The sequence below is a fragment of the Heterocephalus glaber genome, unplaced genomic scaffold (genome assembly GCF_053883595.1).
Source record: "Heterocephalus glaber isolate CG9 unplaced genomic scaffold, H.glaber_assembly_v1.0 deba00001481, whole genome shotgun sequence".
Taxonomy (NCBI): domain Eukaryota; kingdom Metazoa; phylum Chordata; class Mammalia; order Rodentia; family Bathyergidae; genus Heterocephalus; species Heterocephalus glaber.
This window is the reverse complement of record NW_028258317.1, coordinates 6,171,826-6,190,123: the sequence shown is the minus strand read 5'-3', so window position 1 is coordinate 6,190,123 and position 18,298 is coordinate 6,171,826. Positions and strand designations below refer to the sequence as shown.

At 34.6% G+C, this 18,298-nt stretch overlaps 1 protein-coding gene across 7 annotated transcripts in view; it reads left to right on the top strand.

Annotated features, from left to right (window-relative positions):
• The window catches only part of Slc44a1 (solute carrier family 44 member 1), a 487,317-nt gene that overhangs the window by 380,089 nt on the left and 88,930 nt on the right, over nt 1–18,298 (top strand). For all 7 annotated transcript variants that reach the window (XM_087184206.1, XM_087184208.1, XM_087184209.1 and 4 more), the window contains 2 exons: nt 3,472–3,608; nt 14,255–14,348. In XM_087184206.1, coding sequence (XP_087040332.1) covers nt 3,472–3,608; nt 14,255–14,348 — 231 coding nt within the window. The remainder of the gene's footprint in view (nt 1–3,471; nt 3,609–14,254; nt 14,349–18,298) is intronic.

The window sequence follows — 18,298 nt, the reverse complement described above, 5'->3', positions numbered from 1 at the left end:
GCGCGCGCGCGCACGCACAGAGAGAGAGAGAAAAAGAATTTAGTATTTTCTCAGACTGGTGGTAGAGAAGGTATGGAGTGTAAATGTGTCTATGTATGCTTGTGGATATAAATTTCTAAAGACACCATTTCATTATTTTGTAGATTTTTCTCAAACCATATGTAAGAGCTTCCTAAGGTGCAGGGTTAATTTTATAGTGCTGTATAGTTATGGTAGAATTCTTCTCATTCTCTTGTTCTTATTTTCCTTGGGCCAGACCTGTTCTAGAGCCTACTTATTTTTTATCAAGGGCAATGACCTAACAGTCATAAACAAAGTCATACATATTCTTCTTCCAAATGAGAGCTAAATATTAGCATTGTAGTCCTATTTTATGCCTGAATTTAAAAAAGTGTTGAGTTTAGTGCCTATCAATTGTAAAATGTGTGAAAGGCAAATAATTTTCTTAATATATAAATCACTCTAAGTATATACTGTATGTTAGGTGCTTTATAATTAACATTACAGCAAACCATAAAATAGGTGATACACAGTTTTACAAATAAACTGAAGCTCAGAATAATAAATCTATTTTCCAAGGTCAGAGAACTATTGACAGAGAAAATCAGAAAGCAGGTACAGGTTGATCTGACTAAACCATGGTATCAGGCTCCTGCTCAGTTACTAGTATAAATCAAAGGAATATGTTTTAAGGTATAATAAAGGTAGTAGGGACACTTTGGGCCTTGGAGGCTTGTAGAGGCATTTTAAAGCTTAATTTTACTTTTTTTTCAGTCTTTCCACCTAATTCTTCACTTTGGGCAGGATAATCAGTCAGTGGATCTGTCCTCAGGCGGTTATCTCTGATCTAGGTTAGGCACAGTTGCAAGGCCCTGGCAGCCTCTGGCTTTTTTTCCTTTCCCTAAGCCTGTTTCTCTACTGTCATGTGACTTCAGATATTTCTTGAAGTGTTGCTTATCACTTAGAGCTATGCACTCAGCTCCTTTTCTTAACCCCAGTTCTACTGCCTCCCACCCCAACACAGCACGGTATTATTGTGAGGATAAAATGAGTTAATATATATAAAGAGTTCAGTACAGTGTCTAGTACACAGTAAGTACTCAATGTTAATTAACATTATTCTTATAGGTATTGTTAATAGCATTGTTATTAATGGTGATGTTGGTTGACAGTGGCAGTTGATTTAAAGGTTTGTAACATTCTCCTCAAGGATCTGAGTGTTCCCTGTCCAGAATATGGTTTTATGCCATTCATTATGCAGGGTCCCAAATGTGGACATACAGAATCAGTTGTACAGGATAGGTGGAGCTAGAAGTTGTAAGGGAATGCTTGTTCCTACCCAAAGTTTGCTAGAAACAGTAATATGCTTATATTACCTTCTTGTCATCAGCCATGGCAGCTGTCCTACTTCCAAAACAAATCTTTTTACTTGGCTTCTTTGCATTTCTTTTATCTATGTAGAACATTAATGGTTTTGGTGTCACTAATAGGGTGACAAGTGTATATATATTTGTTTGATAGTTTATACTGTAGCTTATACCTACCCTTCCTGCTGGCTTCCTGGCTCCCTCACTGCACTGAAGAGTGTGCAGTGTCATTCTGTCCACAAAGGCCTTCTCAGTACCTGTGTTGGTTACTTTTGTGGCTGAGACAAAATACCTGACATCCCAAGTAAAAGGGTGAAAGGTTTATTTGGCTTATAGTTTGTAGAGGTTTCAGTCCATAATCGGCTGACTCCAAGGCAGTGTGCCAGAGGGATAACAGTTTATGACAGAGGAAACAGCAAAAAGCAACAAGAGACCTTAACAAAGTCTCTCTGCTCCTTTTATCTTATTCAGACTACCAAGTTTAGGGCAGTGCCAAACCAATCACTCACGTGTAGAGATTTAGTAAACACGTGCCCTTCATCCTAGCATCATATACTCTAGACTCACCCACCTATGACCACATGAGGCTTTGCGGGGGGACATCTAGACTCAAGCCATAACAGTATCCTGCCTGACCTTAATTTTCTCTACTAATTTTTTTTTCAGTTATCCTTCAATAAATAGTGTCTACTCCAGCACATGTATTGATTTTACTCTTTTTTTCCTCCCAGGGTTTTTTTGTTGTTGTTGTTGTTACCGGGGATCAAACTGGGTCCTTCCGCTTGTGAGGCAGGCAGTGGAACCACTGAGCTAAATCCCCACCCACCTCCCTTTTTGTTTTTGTTTTTGTTTTTTTGCCTAATTCTTCACTTGATCGTAGCCAATATGGTGAGAAGTGATTCCTAAATTCTTACATTTAGTTATATTTCCTGTTGCACATTTGAGTTGTATTGTAGGAAAGGCTGATGACAGATAGGATGATTTTATAAAACTTTCCATGGACTCCATAGAACTGAACCCATGGCTGGAGATTAACTCTTATCTGTGTGAAAGCATTCCTTTTTACATTCCCCCTCTTTGATCTGGAATAGTACACTTTGCTTTTCTCGGCTGAGGATATTTGGGCTCATTTTCTCTTGAGGCAAATGATAACATCTGCAATCTTGGTCATCTCTTCTACTTTATTGTTAAAAGTATCTGTTGTACTGCAGTTTCTAAATAATCTTCCCTTTCAAAATTAGGAATGTATAAGATACAAGGAGATAATTTAGGATTTGGAGATTATTTTATCTATCTGTATGGACATTTTAAATAAATAGCATTTATTGCAGTTATCTCAAGTATAATTTGCGTTATTTCTAGAAAGTGAAATTTCTGACAAGTAAAATAGAGAAAACTAAAACCACTTTATTCTAATGCCCAGAGATGACAAAAATTTCTATGTATTTTTCTGTAGTTTTCATTCAACTGTATGTATTTAATTCAATATATTAATATACAAATATTTGTATTTAATCATTTTCTAACTATATAGTCATTACCTAAAATTTATAATTTATATAAGAACTATAATTTATGTTATATGGCAGTATTGGGATATTTCTGTAACATTTTTGGTATAATTTTAACAAAATGAAAACTAAAGTAGATGATTTCCAATTATAAGATTTGTACGTGCATATTACAAAAATGTAAACATTAGGGGCCAGGGATTTAGTTCAGTGGTTCTGCCACCTGCCTTGCAAGTGCAAGGACCCAAGTTCAATCCCCGGTACCAAAAAAAAATGTGAACATTAGAAAAATAAATTATAAAAATTTTAAGTACATTAATTACCCCATTTCTACTGTTAACATATTTATAAGTAATTATTTTCTAAAATTTCACTGATGATTAGATTTGTGGAAATGTTTTTTTTTTTGGTACTGGAGATCAAACTCATGACCTTGCACTTGCAAGGCAGGTATAGTGCCACTGAGCTAAATCCCCGGCTCCTTGTGGAAATGTTTTTTGTGTCTTTGCTTTTAGATTTAGCCAAATACACAGTAAGTAAGCCAGAATGTAATTTGTGAAATAATATTTCAGCTTTTTTTCTCCGTGTTTTAGGTATGTATTCTTTTTGGATCCATGCAAACTGGACTTGATTAACCGGAAGATCAAGTCTGTAGCACTATGTGTAGCAGCATGTCCAAGACAAGAATTGAAAACCTTGAGTGATGTGCAGAAGTTTGCAGAGATGAATGGTGAGATTTTAGGCTGTACAAATCTACAATCCAGTTACCTATAATTACTATTAAATATTATGTGTTTGCATTCTGTATAAAATTTTCCTAGTTTTAAATAAGATACCAAAGAAACTGATGAGAAGAGAATTGAAGTAATTTAGGATTTCCTTATTAAAAGTATTAGAGTCAATCTAGGGAGTTTGTTGAAACTCTAGATTCCTGAGGTGTGGTAGCATGCCTGCAGTCCCAGCTACTGGGGGGTCTGAGGAGAGAGGATCACTTGAACCTGAGTTCAAAGCCAGTCTGGGCCATATAGTAAGACCCCTCTCAAAAGGGTGCAATAAACCAAACTAGCCAAACAAACAAACACCTTAAACATTTATTATCTTACACACATTTAATCAAATTAAAACAAAATTCTAGATACATGGGCTCCTCCCAAGAAGATTCTTAGTAGGCCTTTCTGCCTCAGGAAATTTGTATTTTTTTAAAAAATAGCGCTTCAGGTGATTTTGATGTAGTCTGTTGAGTATTTGGGTATTACTAGACCACTCTATGTAAAATTAGGATTTTTCCCCTCTTTTCAAATATTGATTAAAAGTATTTCAGTTATGGGCCGGGAATTTAGCTCAGTGGTTCCAGCACCTGCCTCACAAGTGCAAGGACCTGAGTTCGATCCCCAGTACAAAAAAAAAAAAATAGTATTTCAGTTAGTGTGTGTGTGTGTGTGTGTGTGTGTATGTATATATATATATATATATACATACACACACACATACACACACTTTCAAAGCTTATGAATAACAGTATAACATAGGTATATGTTACGGGAAATTTAAAAGTTTAGAAAAAATATAAAGATGTAAAAATTAAATTCTAACATCAGTTCTTTTTCATTGTGTTGCTGTATATGTAATTTCATGTTCTGCTTTTTAAATATAGTGTTATGTAATGGCTGTTTTTTTGAGAGTAGTTTTGAGGAACTCGGTGGTTAAATATATGGGAATTAGTTGAGGAAACCAGTGGAGTCATTTTCCAAAATCTGCCTATGTTCTGAGATTCTTTTCAAGTGCTGTCCTCAGCTTCACAGTGGCTTGCCTCAGTTCTCTTCAGAAATATTAAACCATTCTTTGTGGAGGGCCATGTGCCGATGTACCCTCCAGCCTATTTTTTGTTTTTTTTTTCTTTTTTTTTTAACGTGAGTGAGGTTTCATGTTTGTGCTGTGTGTGTGTAGGACTCCTCAGGCCCACCCAAATCCAAGGCTAGTTTTGGTTTCTTGGAACAGAGGCTGACTCTAGTACCCACCTGTTGTGACTTCAGAGTAGGTGCAGAAATAGCCAGGGCTATCCCTTGTGCACACATGCGTGTGCTCAGTGGTTCAAATGGGGCCTAGGCCTTCTGGAAGACAACAGAAGTGGAGTATTCCTATCTTACCACTCCTTCCCCTCAGCATAGAATGGTGAAAAGGGCATGGGATTGATTTGAATCTGGATTTCAATTCTGATTCTGTCACTAACTCTTTAATAAAAGGTAAGAGATCTGAGCCCAGATTTCCTCATCTGAAAAAATGTGAATTAAAAATAACACCTCCTTATAGGTTACGAGGATTAACTGAGATGATGCCTGAAGAATACTGGATGTGTGATAAGCACTGAATAAAATGGTACCAACTATTGTTTACATCTCATGTTCTTTGCTCACATGCTATCCCTACATTGTCTTGCTGGACCTTATGCTGGAAGGATCAGCCTTATCACTATTGGGTTTGTAAAGGAAGGCTGTTATGCCTTAAGGGTTTTTGCAAAATCTTAGACACAGTGAGTAACGTATATACCTGATAGGTGGTGTAGTTGAGTGGTTAATAGTACAGGCTCTGGAGTCAAATTGTCTAGGTTAAAATATTGGTCCCTCTGCTTAACAGCTGTGAGACCCTGGGCAAATTACTTGACCTCTCCATACCTCAGTTTCCCCATTCTGATATAAGGATAACGTCTGTACCTAACTTACCTCATTAGCATTGTTATGATGAGCCCATACATGAAAAATGCTTAGGGCAGTGTCTAGCAAATACTAAATAGCTAAAAATAATGTTGGTTGCTACCATTATTCTTAGTGTTCCACTAGGGGAATGTAGTAGTCTTCCCATCTCTCATCTCTCTACTTATAGCTCCTTTAGGGACTGCCACCATATAAATGTTCCCAGAGTTCACTCAGTGCTAATTCATTGTTCAAAAATTATCAGCAGTAAAATTAATAAAATAAAATCTCTGCGGTTTACACCAGCATTCAAAGCTATGATTGAGTCTTGAGCTACTTTCCAACATGTCCTGTTAGGCGTACAATGTGGGTTTTGGTGCCTTGAACCTGAGGTCTCATCTGAAGGGCCAAGCAAGAGGTAGTTCCTTGTCAGCTATGTGGCCTTCTGAGAAAAATCCTCTGATGAGAAATGGCCTATGCCACCCTCCTGGCTTGCTTTGTTTCCAGGCCAGCATTCTTCAAAGTGAATGTGATACGGTGTGGAGCCTCTGTAGAAGACTCACCTGGTGGGTTTTTCAGACCATATGAAGATCTGCCATTAAAAATAAATTAAAGGGCTGGGGGTTTAGCTCAGTGGTGCCGCCACTGCCTTGAAAGTACAAGGTCCCAAGTTCGGTCCCTGGTACCAACAAATAAAATAAAATAAATAAATAAATAAAATAAAAAGTGTTAGGCTGTGGAGAAATTGGGACCTTGTGCACTATTGGTGGGAATATAAAATGTAGCTGCTATAAAAAAATGTGGAAGTTCCTTTAAAAATTAAAAATAGAACTACCACATGATCTCAGCAATCTCACTTCTAGGTATATGGATAAAAGAATTGAAAACAGGATCTCAAAGAAATATTTGCACACTCTTGTTCAATGTAGCAGTATTCACAATCAAGAGGTAGAAGCAACCCGAGTATCCAGGGACATTTAGAATGGATAAAGAAAATGTGGTATATACATATGATAAAATATTATTTGATCTTAAACCTAATCACACGCTACAATATGGATAAAACTTGAGAACACTATGCTAAGCAAAATAAGCCCTTTGCAAAAGGGCAAGTACTATAGGGCTCCACATATTTGAGGTCCATAGTGTAGTCACATTCATAGAGACAGAACGTGTGTGTTTCCCAAATCTGTGGGGAGGATACAATAGTGTTATTTTTTTAATAAGTAAAGACTTTCAGCTTTGCATGAAGAAGAGAGTTCTGGAGATGGATGGTATTAATGGTTGTACAATAATGTAAAATTACTTAATGTCACTGAACAGTACATTTACAAATGGTTGAGATAGTAAATTTTATATTATGTGTATTTTACCATAATTTGAAAAAATATTTTTGAAAGAGAAGATTTCTGTTTGAGATAGTAACTTTTAAAATGCTAATTCTAAACTTTATTTTTAAATGCAGGATAAAAATAACATGTTTCCTACCAGAATGAAGAGATAATATGAATTCTTTTCAAGGAAATTTAAGTTTCCACGACAACTTTTGAAAATACTTTTTAGCCCAACCATCCATTCATATGAACTCTTATTATCTTTAGAAATTATTTAAAATTTGATAAGAGGAATCTCTTGATTCTTACAGCATGTTTGTAAGAAATACATTTATTGGGCAAATAAAATATTCCCTTAAATCTTTGTTTCTTTCAGACAAGAAAGAAGAGTTGTTTTCTTGGATACTTAGAGTTTGTGGAAAGCCTTTGTCAAGTATGTCTGACTAGAATAGAGAGTTTGGAAGAAATAGCTGGAAATCAGGTTGGTTATGTGTAGATACTACCTTAATATAGAAAGCTTTGAAAGCAGGTAGGAGAATTTAGATGAATCTAAAAGTACACATTCTAGGATGTGAGTTGGGTGAGTTGGGTATACAAATACGTTTTATCATTGTGCTTCATAATCCATATATAGCATGAATAGCATAAGTATATAATACTAGAAAACAAGTTTTGAATGGTCTTTTAAAAATTCCAGTTGCCAAATGTTATAAAGACTCAGTATCAAGTTCTTTCATTTCTTTATCATCTTCTTGCAGTTATATATGAATTTCCTTGGGGCAGGATTATGCTCTATTCATCTCTGAATATCTGGGCCCAAAATAGGAGCTCACACAGTAGATATCCATAAATGATTTTTGAAAGAATGATGGACTGGATTTTTCTTAATCACTTTTATTGCCACTTAATAATTTCTTGTTCTCGCAACACACTTTATCCTCAGTTCTGTATCCATGTGAGTTGCCACCAGCAGGTAAATTGTTTAATTTCAATTTAGCCTGAATTGCTATGAAATCAGTTCATTTTGTTCATTTCTAAATACAGTAATCCATCTTACTCATTTATCTCTTTTATACATACTCTCCAAGTGATTATTCATACCTTTTCTTCACGTACATCCTCTTGTTCATCCTCTTTCCTAACCTTATACCCTACAAAGAAAATTGAAATTATCTGGCATGAGGTCCCATCTGAGTTCTTATTTTCAGCAAGGCATGAATTCCATTGTATTTTTACTTTCCTTCCCCATAGTTTCTCATAAACAGGTTTCTTTCCTCATTTATCATTATTTTTGAATATGTAAATTTCTAACCATAAAAGAAATGAATCCTCCTTTTGAAGCTTTGGCTTTATATGAGACTTTCATCTCAACCCAGACAGGTGGTGAAGAAGAGAAAACAGTACCTGCTCAGGCAGCTCTCCTCTCCCTCTCTAATTCTAGCCCAACCTCTCTGTAGTCCACCTTTACTTCACTCCACTGACCCATTTATTCAGCATGGGCATCTGAGTTTTAGTAGATACAGTATTTAAGCCCTGGGTTTTGTTCCAGTGTCCATTTGTTGATATCTAGTATGTGCCATGCACTGTGGCAGATGCTTTGCTTTTCATTTTGTCTCTGCTATCTAAATTCAACAAGCAATTTAGAAAAGGGTATAACATAAGTTAGAGACTGACTCCATGTTCTTATTTGGTGATAATATTTCACATGGGATTCTATCTTTTCCATTACCCTTACCAAACTATTTTTTAATATATATTTTGTCTTCTCAATATGAAATAAACTGGCAAAAATCTTAAATTTCCTTTTGGCAACCCTTTTATAGCTTGTGAAAAAGCACTGTCATTTAAAAGTACTTCTTTAATATACTGTATGACATATAATTCTGAAAATTTTTTGACCTGCCATTTGGACCATGTTCCCATGTTGAATAGAGCCATGTACTGTAGCTTGGTGCTTTTTTAATGATACTGTTTGGCTATTTAAAACTTTGACAAATTATGTGATCCATTCAAAAAAAAGTCACAAGTTGTAAAAATAATAATAAGTCTTTTGATTATCGTTATCTGGTGGTTAGGTTTAGTATCAATAGACCATAACCATATTTCCCTTTTTTTAGCAGTCAGTAACAGTAACCTTAAACTACAAGGTTAGTTTGAATTTTTGACACAGCAAATAAAAAGGTTGGACTTGATAACATTTATAAATAAACAAAATGATTGCCTGTAAAAATTGATTTAATTGCCTTCAAGTCAGACAAGTAAGGATGCTTAATTGTTTAAAAAGAAAAAAAAGCTTACAATCAGTAGTACAATTTAAACTAATTGCTTTATTCAACAGTTAGTACATACTAAATATGCCCCAGAGATACAAAGTACAGTCCTCATACTTCTCCACACCTAAAAGTCTGCATACAGATAGATGTTCAAAATAATTCATTCAGGAAAGTAAATAATAATAATAATTCATTCAGCAAATATTGTGTATCTAGGATGTGCCACTAGTGGTTGACAGCTAATATCATACCCCCAGCTGGCTCATTCCTGTAAATGTTGCAAATATGTCCAAACTTTTCATGGGTTACTAGAAATTGAAATTGGAAAAGTGTGTTTTGTTCTTCTAGCATATAAATATACAGTAATTTCTTAATTAGAAAAGGCAAGGTTAAATTCACTGTACTACATAAAGCAATAGAATTTGTTTTTAATAAACAAAACTGATGCACTGACATTTTTTTCCCTATGCATTGCATATTTCTGTCATATTTTAAGGCCTCTGTTTTCACCTAATTTTAATGTACCATACAAATATAAATGTGATAGTAAGTTAAACTAAATCTTTTTTTTTTTTTTTTTTTTTTTGAGATAAAGTCTTGCTATGTAATTTAGTCTTGAACTCACTATGTAGCCCAGGCTGCCTCAAACTTGCAGGAATCCTTTTGCCTCAGGTGGAAAGATTACAAGTGTGTATCTCCAAGCCCAGCTTAACAAAATCTTTTTAAAAAGCCCCCTACATATCAGCTTTTAGTTTTATGTTTTATTTTATTTATTTGTGTGGTACTGGGGATTGAACCCAGGGACTCAAGCCTGAGAGTCAAGAAATCCACCATCAAGCTCCCTCCCCAGCACTATATTTTATTTTGAGACAGGGTCTTGCTAAGTTGCCCAGGAACTTGTGTTCTGCTGCGGCCTCCTAAGTACCTGGGATTACAGACATGCTCACCTACTCTCAGTGTTTTAGACCATTAATTCACTTCTACAGGTGCTTTTACCTGCTAAGGACTTCTGTCAATTGTTGTAGTCGTTTTTTGTTGTCAAAGTAGAATAGGAGCTTAGGGGGAAACTACTAGAATCTAGTATATAGAGGCCAGGCATGTTGCTGAACATCATGCAATGCATAGGACAGCCCCTTATAACCTAGAATTGTCTGGCACAAAATGTCAGTAGCAAGGTTGAGAAACTGTATTTTAGATAGGTATTTTGTGGTGAATAGTGAAAAGCAAATAAACATCGTATATAAAATGTAACACCAAAATATAACAGTTAACAACAGGGTGTCTGTTATATTCAGTGTATGGGGATTTTGGGTGGCACCCATGTACTAGGAGATAGGCATTCCTGATATTTCTCTCCCCACCCCGCCCCCAGTACTAGGGATCAAACTCAAGACCTGCGAGGCAGGCAAGGTGCCACTGAGCTAAATCCCTGGCCCAATTCCAGATATTTCAAAAGCCTAAGGCCCCAATTCTCACAGAGCTCACATCCTAAAAATGGAAATGATAAAAAATTTATGAAATAATATGCAATGTTTTAAATAGTGCTAAGTCCAAATAATCTTTTTTGGGTTGATCAGAGAAAGCTTGACAGAGATAAAGTCTGAATAGTTTTGTAGAAGTTCTGCTTAGTTTTAGCACTCACTCAAATTCTAGTCTTGCAAAGGACGCACAAGAAGAGCAAATTACATCTGAAAAAGCCTGGAGACTTGCTAAACAGCAAGAATTGATTGTAAGTAGTTCATTGTGTTGCGATGAGTCTGGGGTTTAGATAGAATCCTGCTTTAAGAGGGCCTTGAATCCAAGGAGTATGGACTTTATGAGAATAGGGCTATATGGAATCTGCAAAGATTATTTGCAGGGTGGAGATGAGAATTTCTTTGGGAGAGAATTTAAAGTGACCCAGTAGATCATGAAGGTCTGAGATAACAGGACTGGTTGACAGGACTTGATAACCTCCTTCAGTAAAATAGGATTATAGATAAAGAAGACAACAGAAGGTGACTGCACATTTCACCTTGGGGATTTCATGGATGCTGGAATCATTAATCAGTGCAGAAAATACATAAGAGAGTGGTAATAGAAATAATTTTTCTTCAAACATACTGTTTTTGAGGTGCCCATAGAACATACAAATTTGTTTGTTTGTTTCCCCCAGGAGCTTATTGAATATTTTATCTGAATATGATTATAAGGAATGGTACAAAGGATGCATAGTGGCTTAAGAGTATAGAATTCTATTTCTACATATACCAGCGCTTGCTTGTAAAGCCTTCAAAATATTACTTCTTTTTTATTTTCTTTTTTCCTTCTGTGATTTTTGGATTGTGGGGATAGAAATGTCTCTTTGAAAGGTTGATATAACTGGTATTGAGCTGAAGAATAAATAATTGGATATTATATGACATTTGAAAAATTGTAGTAAATATTCTGGAGGCTATACCAACCCATTGCCTTGATAAAGGTTTGTGTACCCAAGTTAGGTTCCTAAAATAACTCATTTTGATAGTCTTTGAATAGCATTGGCTGAGTTGCATGGATTACCTCTGATGTACTTTAGATAAGCTTTTGTTTTTAGTTCTTGACTTTTCATTACTCACATATGGTTTTTACCTACTTTTGCATCATAAGAAAAAAATTTTTCTTTTTCTTTATGTCCAGACCTCTTGTGCTAGGTGTTGTTATACTTCCACTCTAAAAAAATAAAACAGATGCTACTTTTAAAATGTTCACTGAAAATGCATTAGCTAATAAACATGGAAAGAAAAACAGCTGTGAAATGTTTGCCACTGCATTATTGTTTCAGTGTTCTTCATTGAGCTTTCTCTGTCACCTCCTTGAGCAGGAAGCATATAAAATTTCTTAGGATTGTTGCTATTAGCACATTGTATGGATTTTTTTCCTTTAATCCATTTAGTACAGGATCTACTTAGTACTGGCCTGTGTCCTAAAAGACCATCAGAGATAAGGCTATTATCCTTTTATTGAATATTATCCTGGGAAAGTATTTATACAATCGAACTCAGTTGCACTTGCTGTCTTCTTTTTTTAAACGAAGGGTGAGAATGGAGATTGTGTTAACTGAGTTCAGATGAAGCAGTGTGTTTAGCAGCACTGACACAAAGTGCTTTAGTTGATGTCTTTTATATTTTGCAAATGGATTCCATCTTGGACTCTGAAAGAATTGAGTTGACAATTCAGATTAAGAATTGACAGTCATGTAGGGTACTGTGCAGTTACTGGCACAGTTGCTGTTTTTCATAAGCAATTCTGAAGTAGAACTCCTAGTTCTTTTAGGATTAATTTGAAATGTTTGTTTGCTATTGCTGTCATAATCTCTTCAAAATTGCCATAAATAGAAGCCAGTGGCCTTTATCTTTAAACATGAACAATTTTAGAAGAGTTAACTATTTAATTTTTTTTCTTGTGCTACTGGTATTGACCCCTAGAGCATGCTAGGCAAATGCTCCAACCTTGAGCCATTTCCCTAGCTCAATTATTTTTGAAATACTGGTCATTAAAATGGAGAATAGTCAAAAGGAAGTTTTAAAGCATAGTCTTTTACTGAGTCTGTCAAAAACTGAAAAAGCTTGGAGAACAATAGCATATAACTTTCAAGTGTGTCTTTCAAAATATTTTTTGCATTGTCAAATTACTTAAACTATCTTTACTTTAAATATATGCTATATGTGTAAGTATACTATTATGGTAGACATATTTAAACACTTAGCAGGTGGTTTGCTGGATTGAGCCAATATTACTGACTTAAGTGACAGGTTTTTGGCTTTCCAAAAATTATTTTGATTGGTCAAACAAGATATGAATGAAGTAAATTAATTCCCAATTTTGTTGTTCCAACAAATATGGCCATATTCATTTTTCTAAATTCCTCTCCATTTTCTGCTTATGTTCTCACATGTCTTTTTCATAATTCACTGTTGAAATTTTCCATTTTTGCCTCACATTGTATTTAAGATTTTTCTATATGTGGTGCAATGTAAGAGTCCATTATCATAATACAATTGCAAAGCCATTCTGATTTTATTTAATAATAAAGTATTCATCCAGATTAGAAATCTGGTAGGAACTTAAATTAATCAAATATAAATGGTTTGTGTGACAATGCAGTACATGCTCGACAGAATTAGAGCTGGAGCCCAGATCCATCCAGTATTCTAGTTACTATGTTATAAAGTTAGGTCAGTAAAATAATACATACTAGATTTGCTGGATTGCATCCATCTATATTTTCAATATTATTTAGATATTTGTTCGTGATATGGTCAGAAAATAGATGGTTCTTTGCATAACCAATCCAAGATTAAATTTAAGCTATTTTAAACTCTGAAAACTGAGAATCATTTTTACCAATTTATCAATTTGTTCAGTGTATTTACAGTTAGAAGTGTTTCTCCTTTTTAAATAAAAATATATTATCTGAATGTATATGCTATATGCAACAATCTTTTTTTTCTTTTTTCTTTTTTTTTGGTACCGGGATTGAACTCCGGACCTTGTGCTTGAGAGGCAGGCAGTGGCACCACTGAGCTAAATCCTCAGCCCTGCAGCAATCTTAAGTATTCAGTAATGGAAAACATAGGAAAGAGTGACACAAAGTATGGTTGAGCATGGCTTTGTAGTCAAAGAAATATATTTAATCCCAGTTCTATTACTTACTAGCTCTGGTTCTTGGGCAGGTTGTTTGTCTTATTGCTTAGCTTCTGTTTCCTCTAAATTAAGCTTAATAATACCCGCCTTATAGAGTTACAGTAAATGATGTATATATGTGTCATCTTGCATAAAACTTGACATATGGCAGATACTCAGTAAAGGTATTTTTAGTACTTTGTGTTATTTTTAACATTATTAAAATTTGTACATTAATTGTCAGTAATTTCTAAAAAGAATCAGTTTTAAATGATTTAGGACTGATAATGTAGATCAACTCAGATTCTTATTAATTCTATAATGTTTGACAGTTGTATGTGTTGATATTAACATATTAACAAATTAAAGTGAACCAGTAAAAGAATTTGTCCAGATTCTGTTCTGCCAGCTAACATATAATTTTTCTTTCAACAGGCTCAGCACTATGTAGCTACAACCTAAAGCCTTCTGAATATACTATATCTCTTAAATCTTCTGATCTTTGCCCCAAACTACCAGTTCCAGCGAGGTAAATTTTATTGCTAAGTTGTTAACTTGTAACTTTTGTTTTCGTAGGTAAATTTTACACTGCACATATTATACTGAGAAAATAGTCAATAATGCCTATCACTCAGGTCCAATACTTTTACAGTAAAATTTTAAAAAAAGAATAGATATGACTATATATATATATCTATATCTATAGATATAGATATAAAACCTTTTAAAAATGCATATGCAAGCAATTTTTCTTGTTCTAATATTTTAAAAAATTTTAAGGGCTTTTGTTTGTTTTTATTTCCATGCCGTAATATTTAAGTACGCTAAACTGCCAAATCATTATCAAACCTGCAATAAGCTTATAAACCAAGTCTCATGGCTCCAAAGATTCTTTGAAGACCCTAGTAATATCAGAATTTTTTAAAAAATTTACTTTGTAAATTTAAAAAGTATGCCAGTGATTATTCTCCATAGGTTGTTTCAAATTATATCCTTTAGGCACATTCTTTGTATTAGACTGTTTTCCAACATCTTACTCAACATTTTTTATTAAATACTTACTGAGTACAGTGGATATAACGATGAAGCAAGAAATGTTGTTTGCGTCACATAGTAATTATAAGTAAAGCAAATTTTAAAGTTACAGGTTTTTAAAAATAAATTTTTGAGCATTTTAGAATATATCCTCAGAATTATGTATGGGCACATACATGTGGGGATATGTGCAAATACATATACACACATGGGAATATGTCTGATCTTTTGGGGTAGTTTTTTATTTTTTGCTTTTTCTGAATCAGGGTCTCATTATTGTAGCCCAGGCTAGCTTGGAACTTGCAGTCCTTTTGCCTCAGCCTCCCAACTGCTGAGATTATGGGCATGTACCACTGTTCCCAGCTCACCATGTTTCTTTGTTTTTTACTCATAATACTCATAGTACTGAACCTGTGCCCTCGTGCATGCCGGGCAAGTGCTTTATCGGTGAGCTACATCCCCAGTCCTGGAGTATGTCTGATCTTGAGAACCTCTGTATTTATTGCCAACTATATGACATAAGGAAACTTTTCCAGGAAAACTGACTCTTAAGTCACTTACATTGTATCTTAATAAGTAATAATGACCTGATGAGTAAAAATTTTTGAAATTTGAAAACACAAAGGTCTACTTTCTGTAGGATTACGTACGGCTATAACTCATGCTTTTAGTGGAATTTGAAATTTTCTGTTGAAAAGTAGGAAAAGGATATATAAGTTAAATTGATTTCCAGCTCTTTTAGTCTTGTCAAGTTGCTATTGAAATTTGAAATTTAAAAGCCTTTAGGCATAAAAGTAAAGACACTATTTTAAAAGATATTCATTAAGAGGGACCTAAAAATTACGGCCTTAAATCAACAAGTAAGGAGATCTCATTCATGAAAAGTAAAATTCTTAAGGAGGTTGTAACAGTAAAGCAAAGGAGGTCCTTTCAATAGAGTCATTGAAGAATATTGATAGAAAAGCTCTATACATCTGTCTGCCCATCTGCTAAGTTTGTTTGAAATATACACTTTGAGTATAGAATCATTCTCTCAAGGGCAAAACACATAGAAGGATAAGCAGAAAGCTTGAGTAGGAGAATGAGGTTGCTCTGCTCCTGTATAATTGTAGGTGGGACGGGATTAGAGAAAGTGGCTTGGCTCATATTCCCCACCTGGCCTTTGACTCTGCCATATAGAGTACTGCCTGTTTTTGATTATCTTGGATATTGGGGTCCTGGATGTACACATACCTCACAGCATCCAAAGGACATTTACTAGAAGACAAAGCATAGTATTAGGGTTGTGAGTATTCTAGATAGACAGACATGACATTTAACAAGGTCATCATCTGTCTCACTTATATGAAATGAAATACTGAACCTGTACTATCTAAAAACTGACCATATACCGTGCTTATATTGTGCTTAAAGTTTCTTATGTTTTCCTTGTAGTACCTCCCAGTCTAAGTAGCTTTATCATTTGTCTGCACTAAGCGTGTTCAGAAATAAACAGTTAATACAAGGAAGGTAAATTTGAACCTTATAAATATCATTTATTTAGTATTTGGCAAAAAAATGAAAGGATGTGAGAACAAGAATAATTTTGTTTTAATTAAAAAAAAAACAAACTTGGGTACCACCCTCTTCCACACATAGATACCAAGTCTCCAAAGATGAGTAAGACCTGAACTATGTCCTTACCTGGACTCATAGTCTAGTAGATTGTTAACTTCTTTTGTTTTTTTTAAGATGATAAAAAACGAGCACCAGGCAGAACTGTGATGCGGGCAAGTGGCCCTCAGTATCTTTTACATCTCTTGTTATCCTAAGAGCATCCTACTGGGACAGAGGAGCGTGAACTTTGAGCCCAGATAATTTTGGGGCTGAATTCCAAATCACCGGTTTTTTTGGTCAGTTTAAAGGAGTCTCTCAACCTCTATAAATCAAGTTTCCTCATGTGTAAAATTGGAATATTCATACTTTCTCTCTTAGAACTGTTTTAAGACTTAGATAATAATCTGTTAAATATCTATTATTGTACAGGGCATCTGGCTTAGGAAATATCATTTCTCTAAGCTTGTAGAGCTGTTCCCTTTGCCCCCGCCTTCCTGGGTACCCAGAGATTGGCAGCTAAAGCCAGTACCTATTGCAAAGAAAGCAATTAAGAACTAATTTGCAATAAAATACTGATGACTCATAACAGCCAATTGGTTACCATTTCTAAGAATTTTAAGAGCAAATGCCTAGAAAGAGCAATATTTTATGCAAATTCTAAGTCTCTATTGGTAAAATGCCAAACATGGTAGCAATATTGGGAATAGCTAGCTATATGCTTACAAGGCTGTTATGTATAGCTAGAGAAAACAGTATCATATTACATAATTTCAGTCCATTCATCATTTATTTGGGTGCCTCTGGATGATAACAAAGTTAGTAGATGCTGGGGAGTTAATAATATACGGAAGTAAGAAATGAAAAGCCAAGAAAAAAAGTTACATATTCCAATGTTTTTAAATCAAAGGGTCTCAAATCATCTGTTGTGTGCCAGGCAGCATGCTAAGTTTCTTAATGTATTATTTCATTTAACCTCAGAAAACCTGTACAGATATTGTCCCTAATTTGTAGATGAGGAAATGGAAAATGAGAAGATAAGTTATCCAATGTCACACAACTAATTGTTGGGTTTTAAAAAATTTTTTATTTATTTATTTATTTTTTCTTCTTAACTAATTGTTTTTGAATCCAGGATCTTATAGAGTCTGTACCACAGTTAGTGGGATTTTTTGTTTTTGAGTACAGGAGTGAATAAAAGGAGAAAAATGCATGAAAGCCACTCTATATTGCCATTAGATTCTCATCTTCTTGACTTACTTGCGCCCTTCCTTTTTATGCTATAGAGATCTTGTTAGAGTCCTTAATTGGTATTCTTTCATAAATAAAACTTTTAGCTTTCGAAGTCATGTGTAGTTGTTTATTTTTAACCTGAAGTTCTAAAATAATTTTGTTAAATGTAGGCTCCTGCCTTCTTTTATGAAGGCATATGGACAAGAGATCTTAGGCACCATTTGTTATACTTTAGGGAGCTCGTTAACTGTGATAATCTGGATTTACAGGCAAATGGACAGTGTGTTTGCCAAGGTAAGATACAATTTGCCTATCAATGGTTAGTTTTTAAAATATCTTTAAAAGACATTATAGATTCATTTTGTTCTTGTTGACTAATGTTTCAATAATGTGAAACATCATCAATCCCTAATGGAACTTCATTGACTTCTTAAGGATTCACTGTTCTATGGGCTTTGAAAAGTAGAAAAACTTACTATAAATAGAATGCTTGTCTCTCATAATTAAGAAGCACAGAATGTTTTATTTAGGCTAGACACTAAAGTAGAAATGATGTCATACTAGGTTATCATTATTTTCTCAGAAGTGTATGAAATCAGCTAATTCATTTTAAATTCA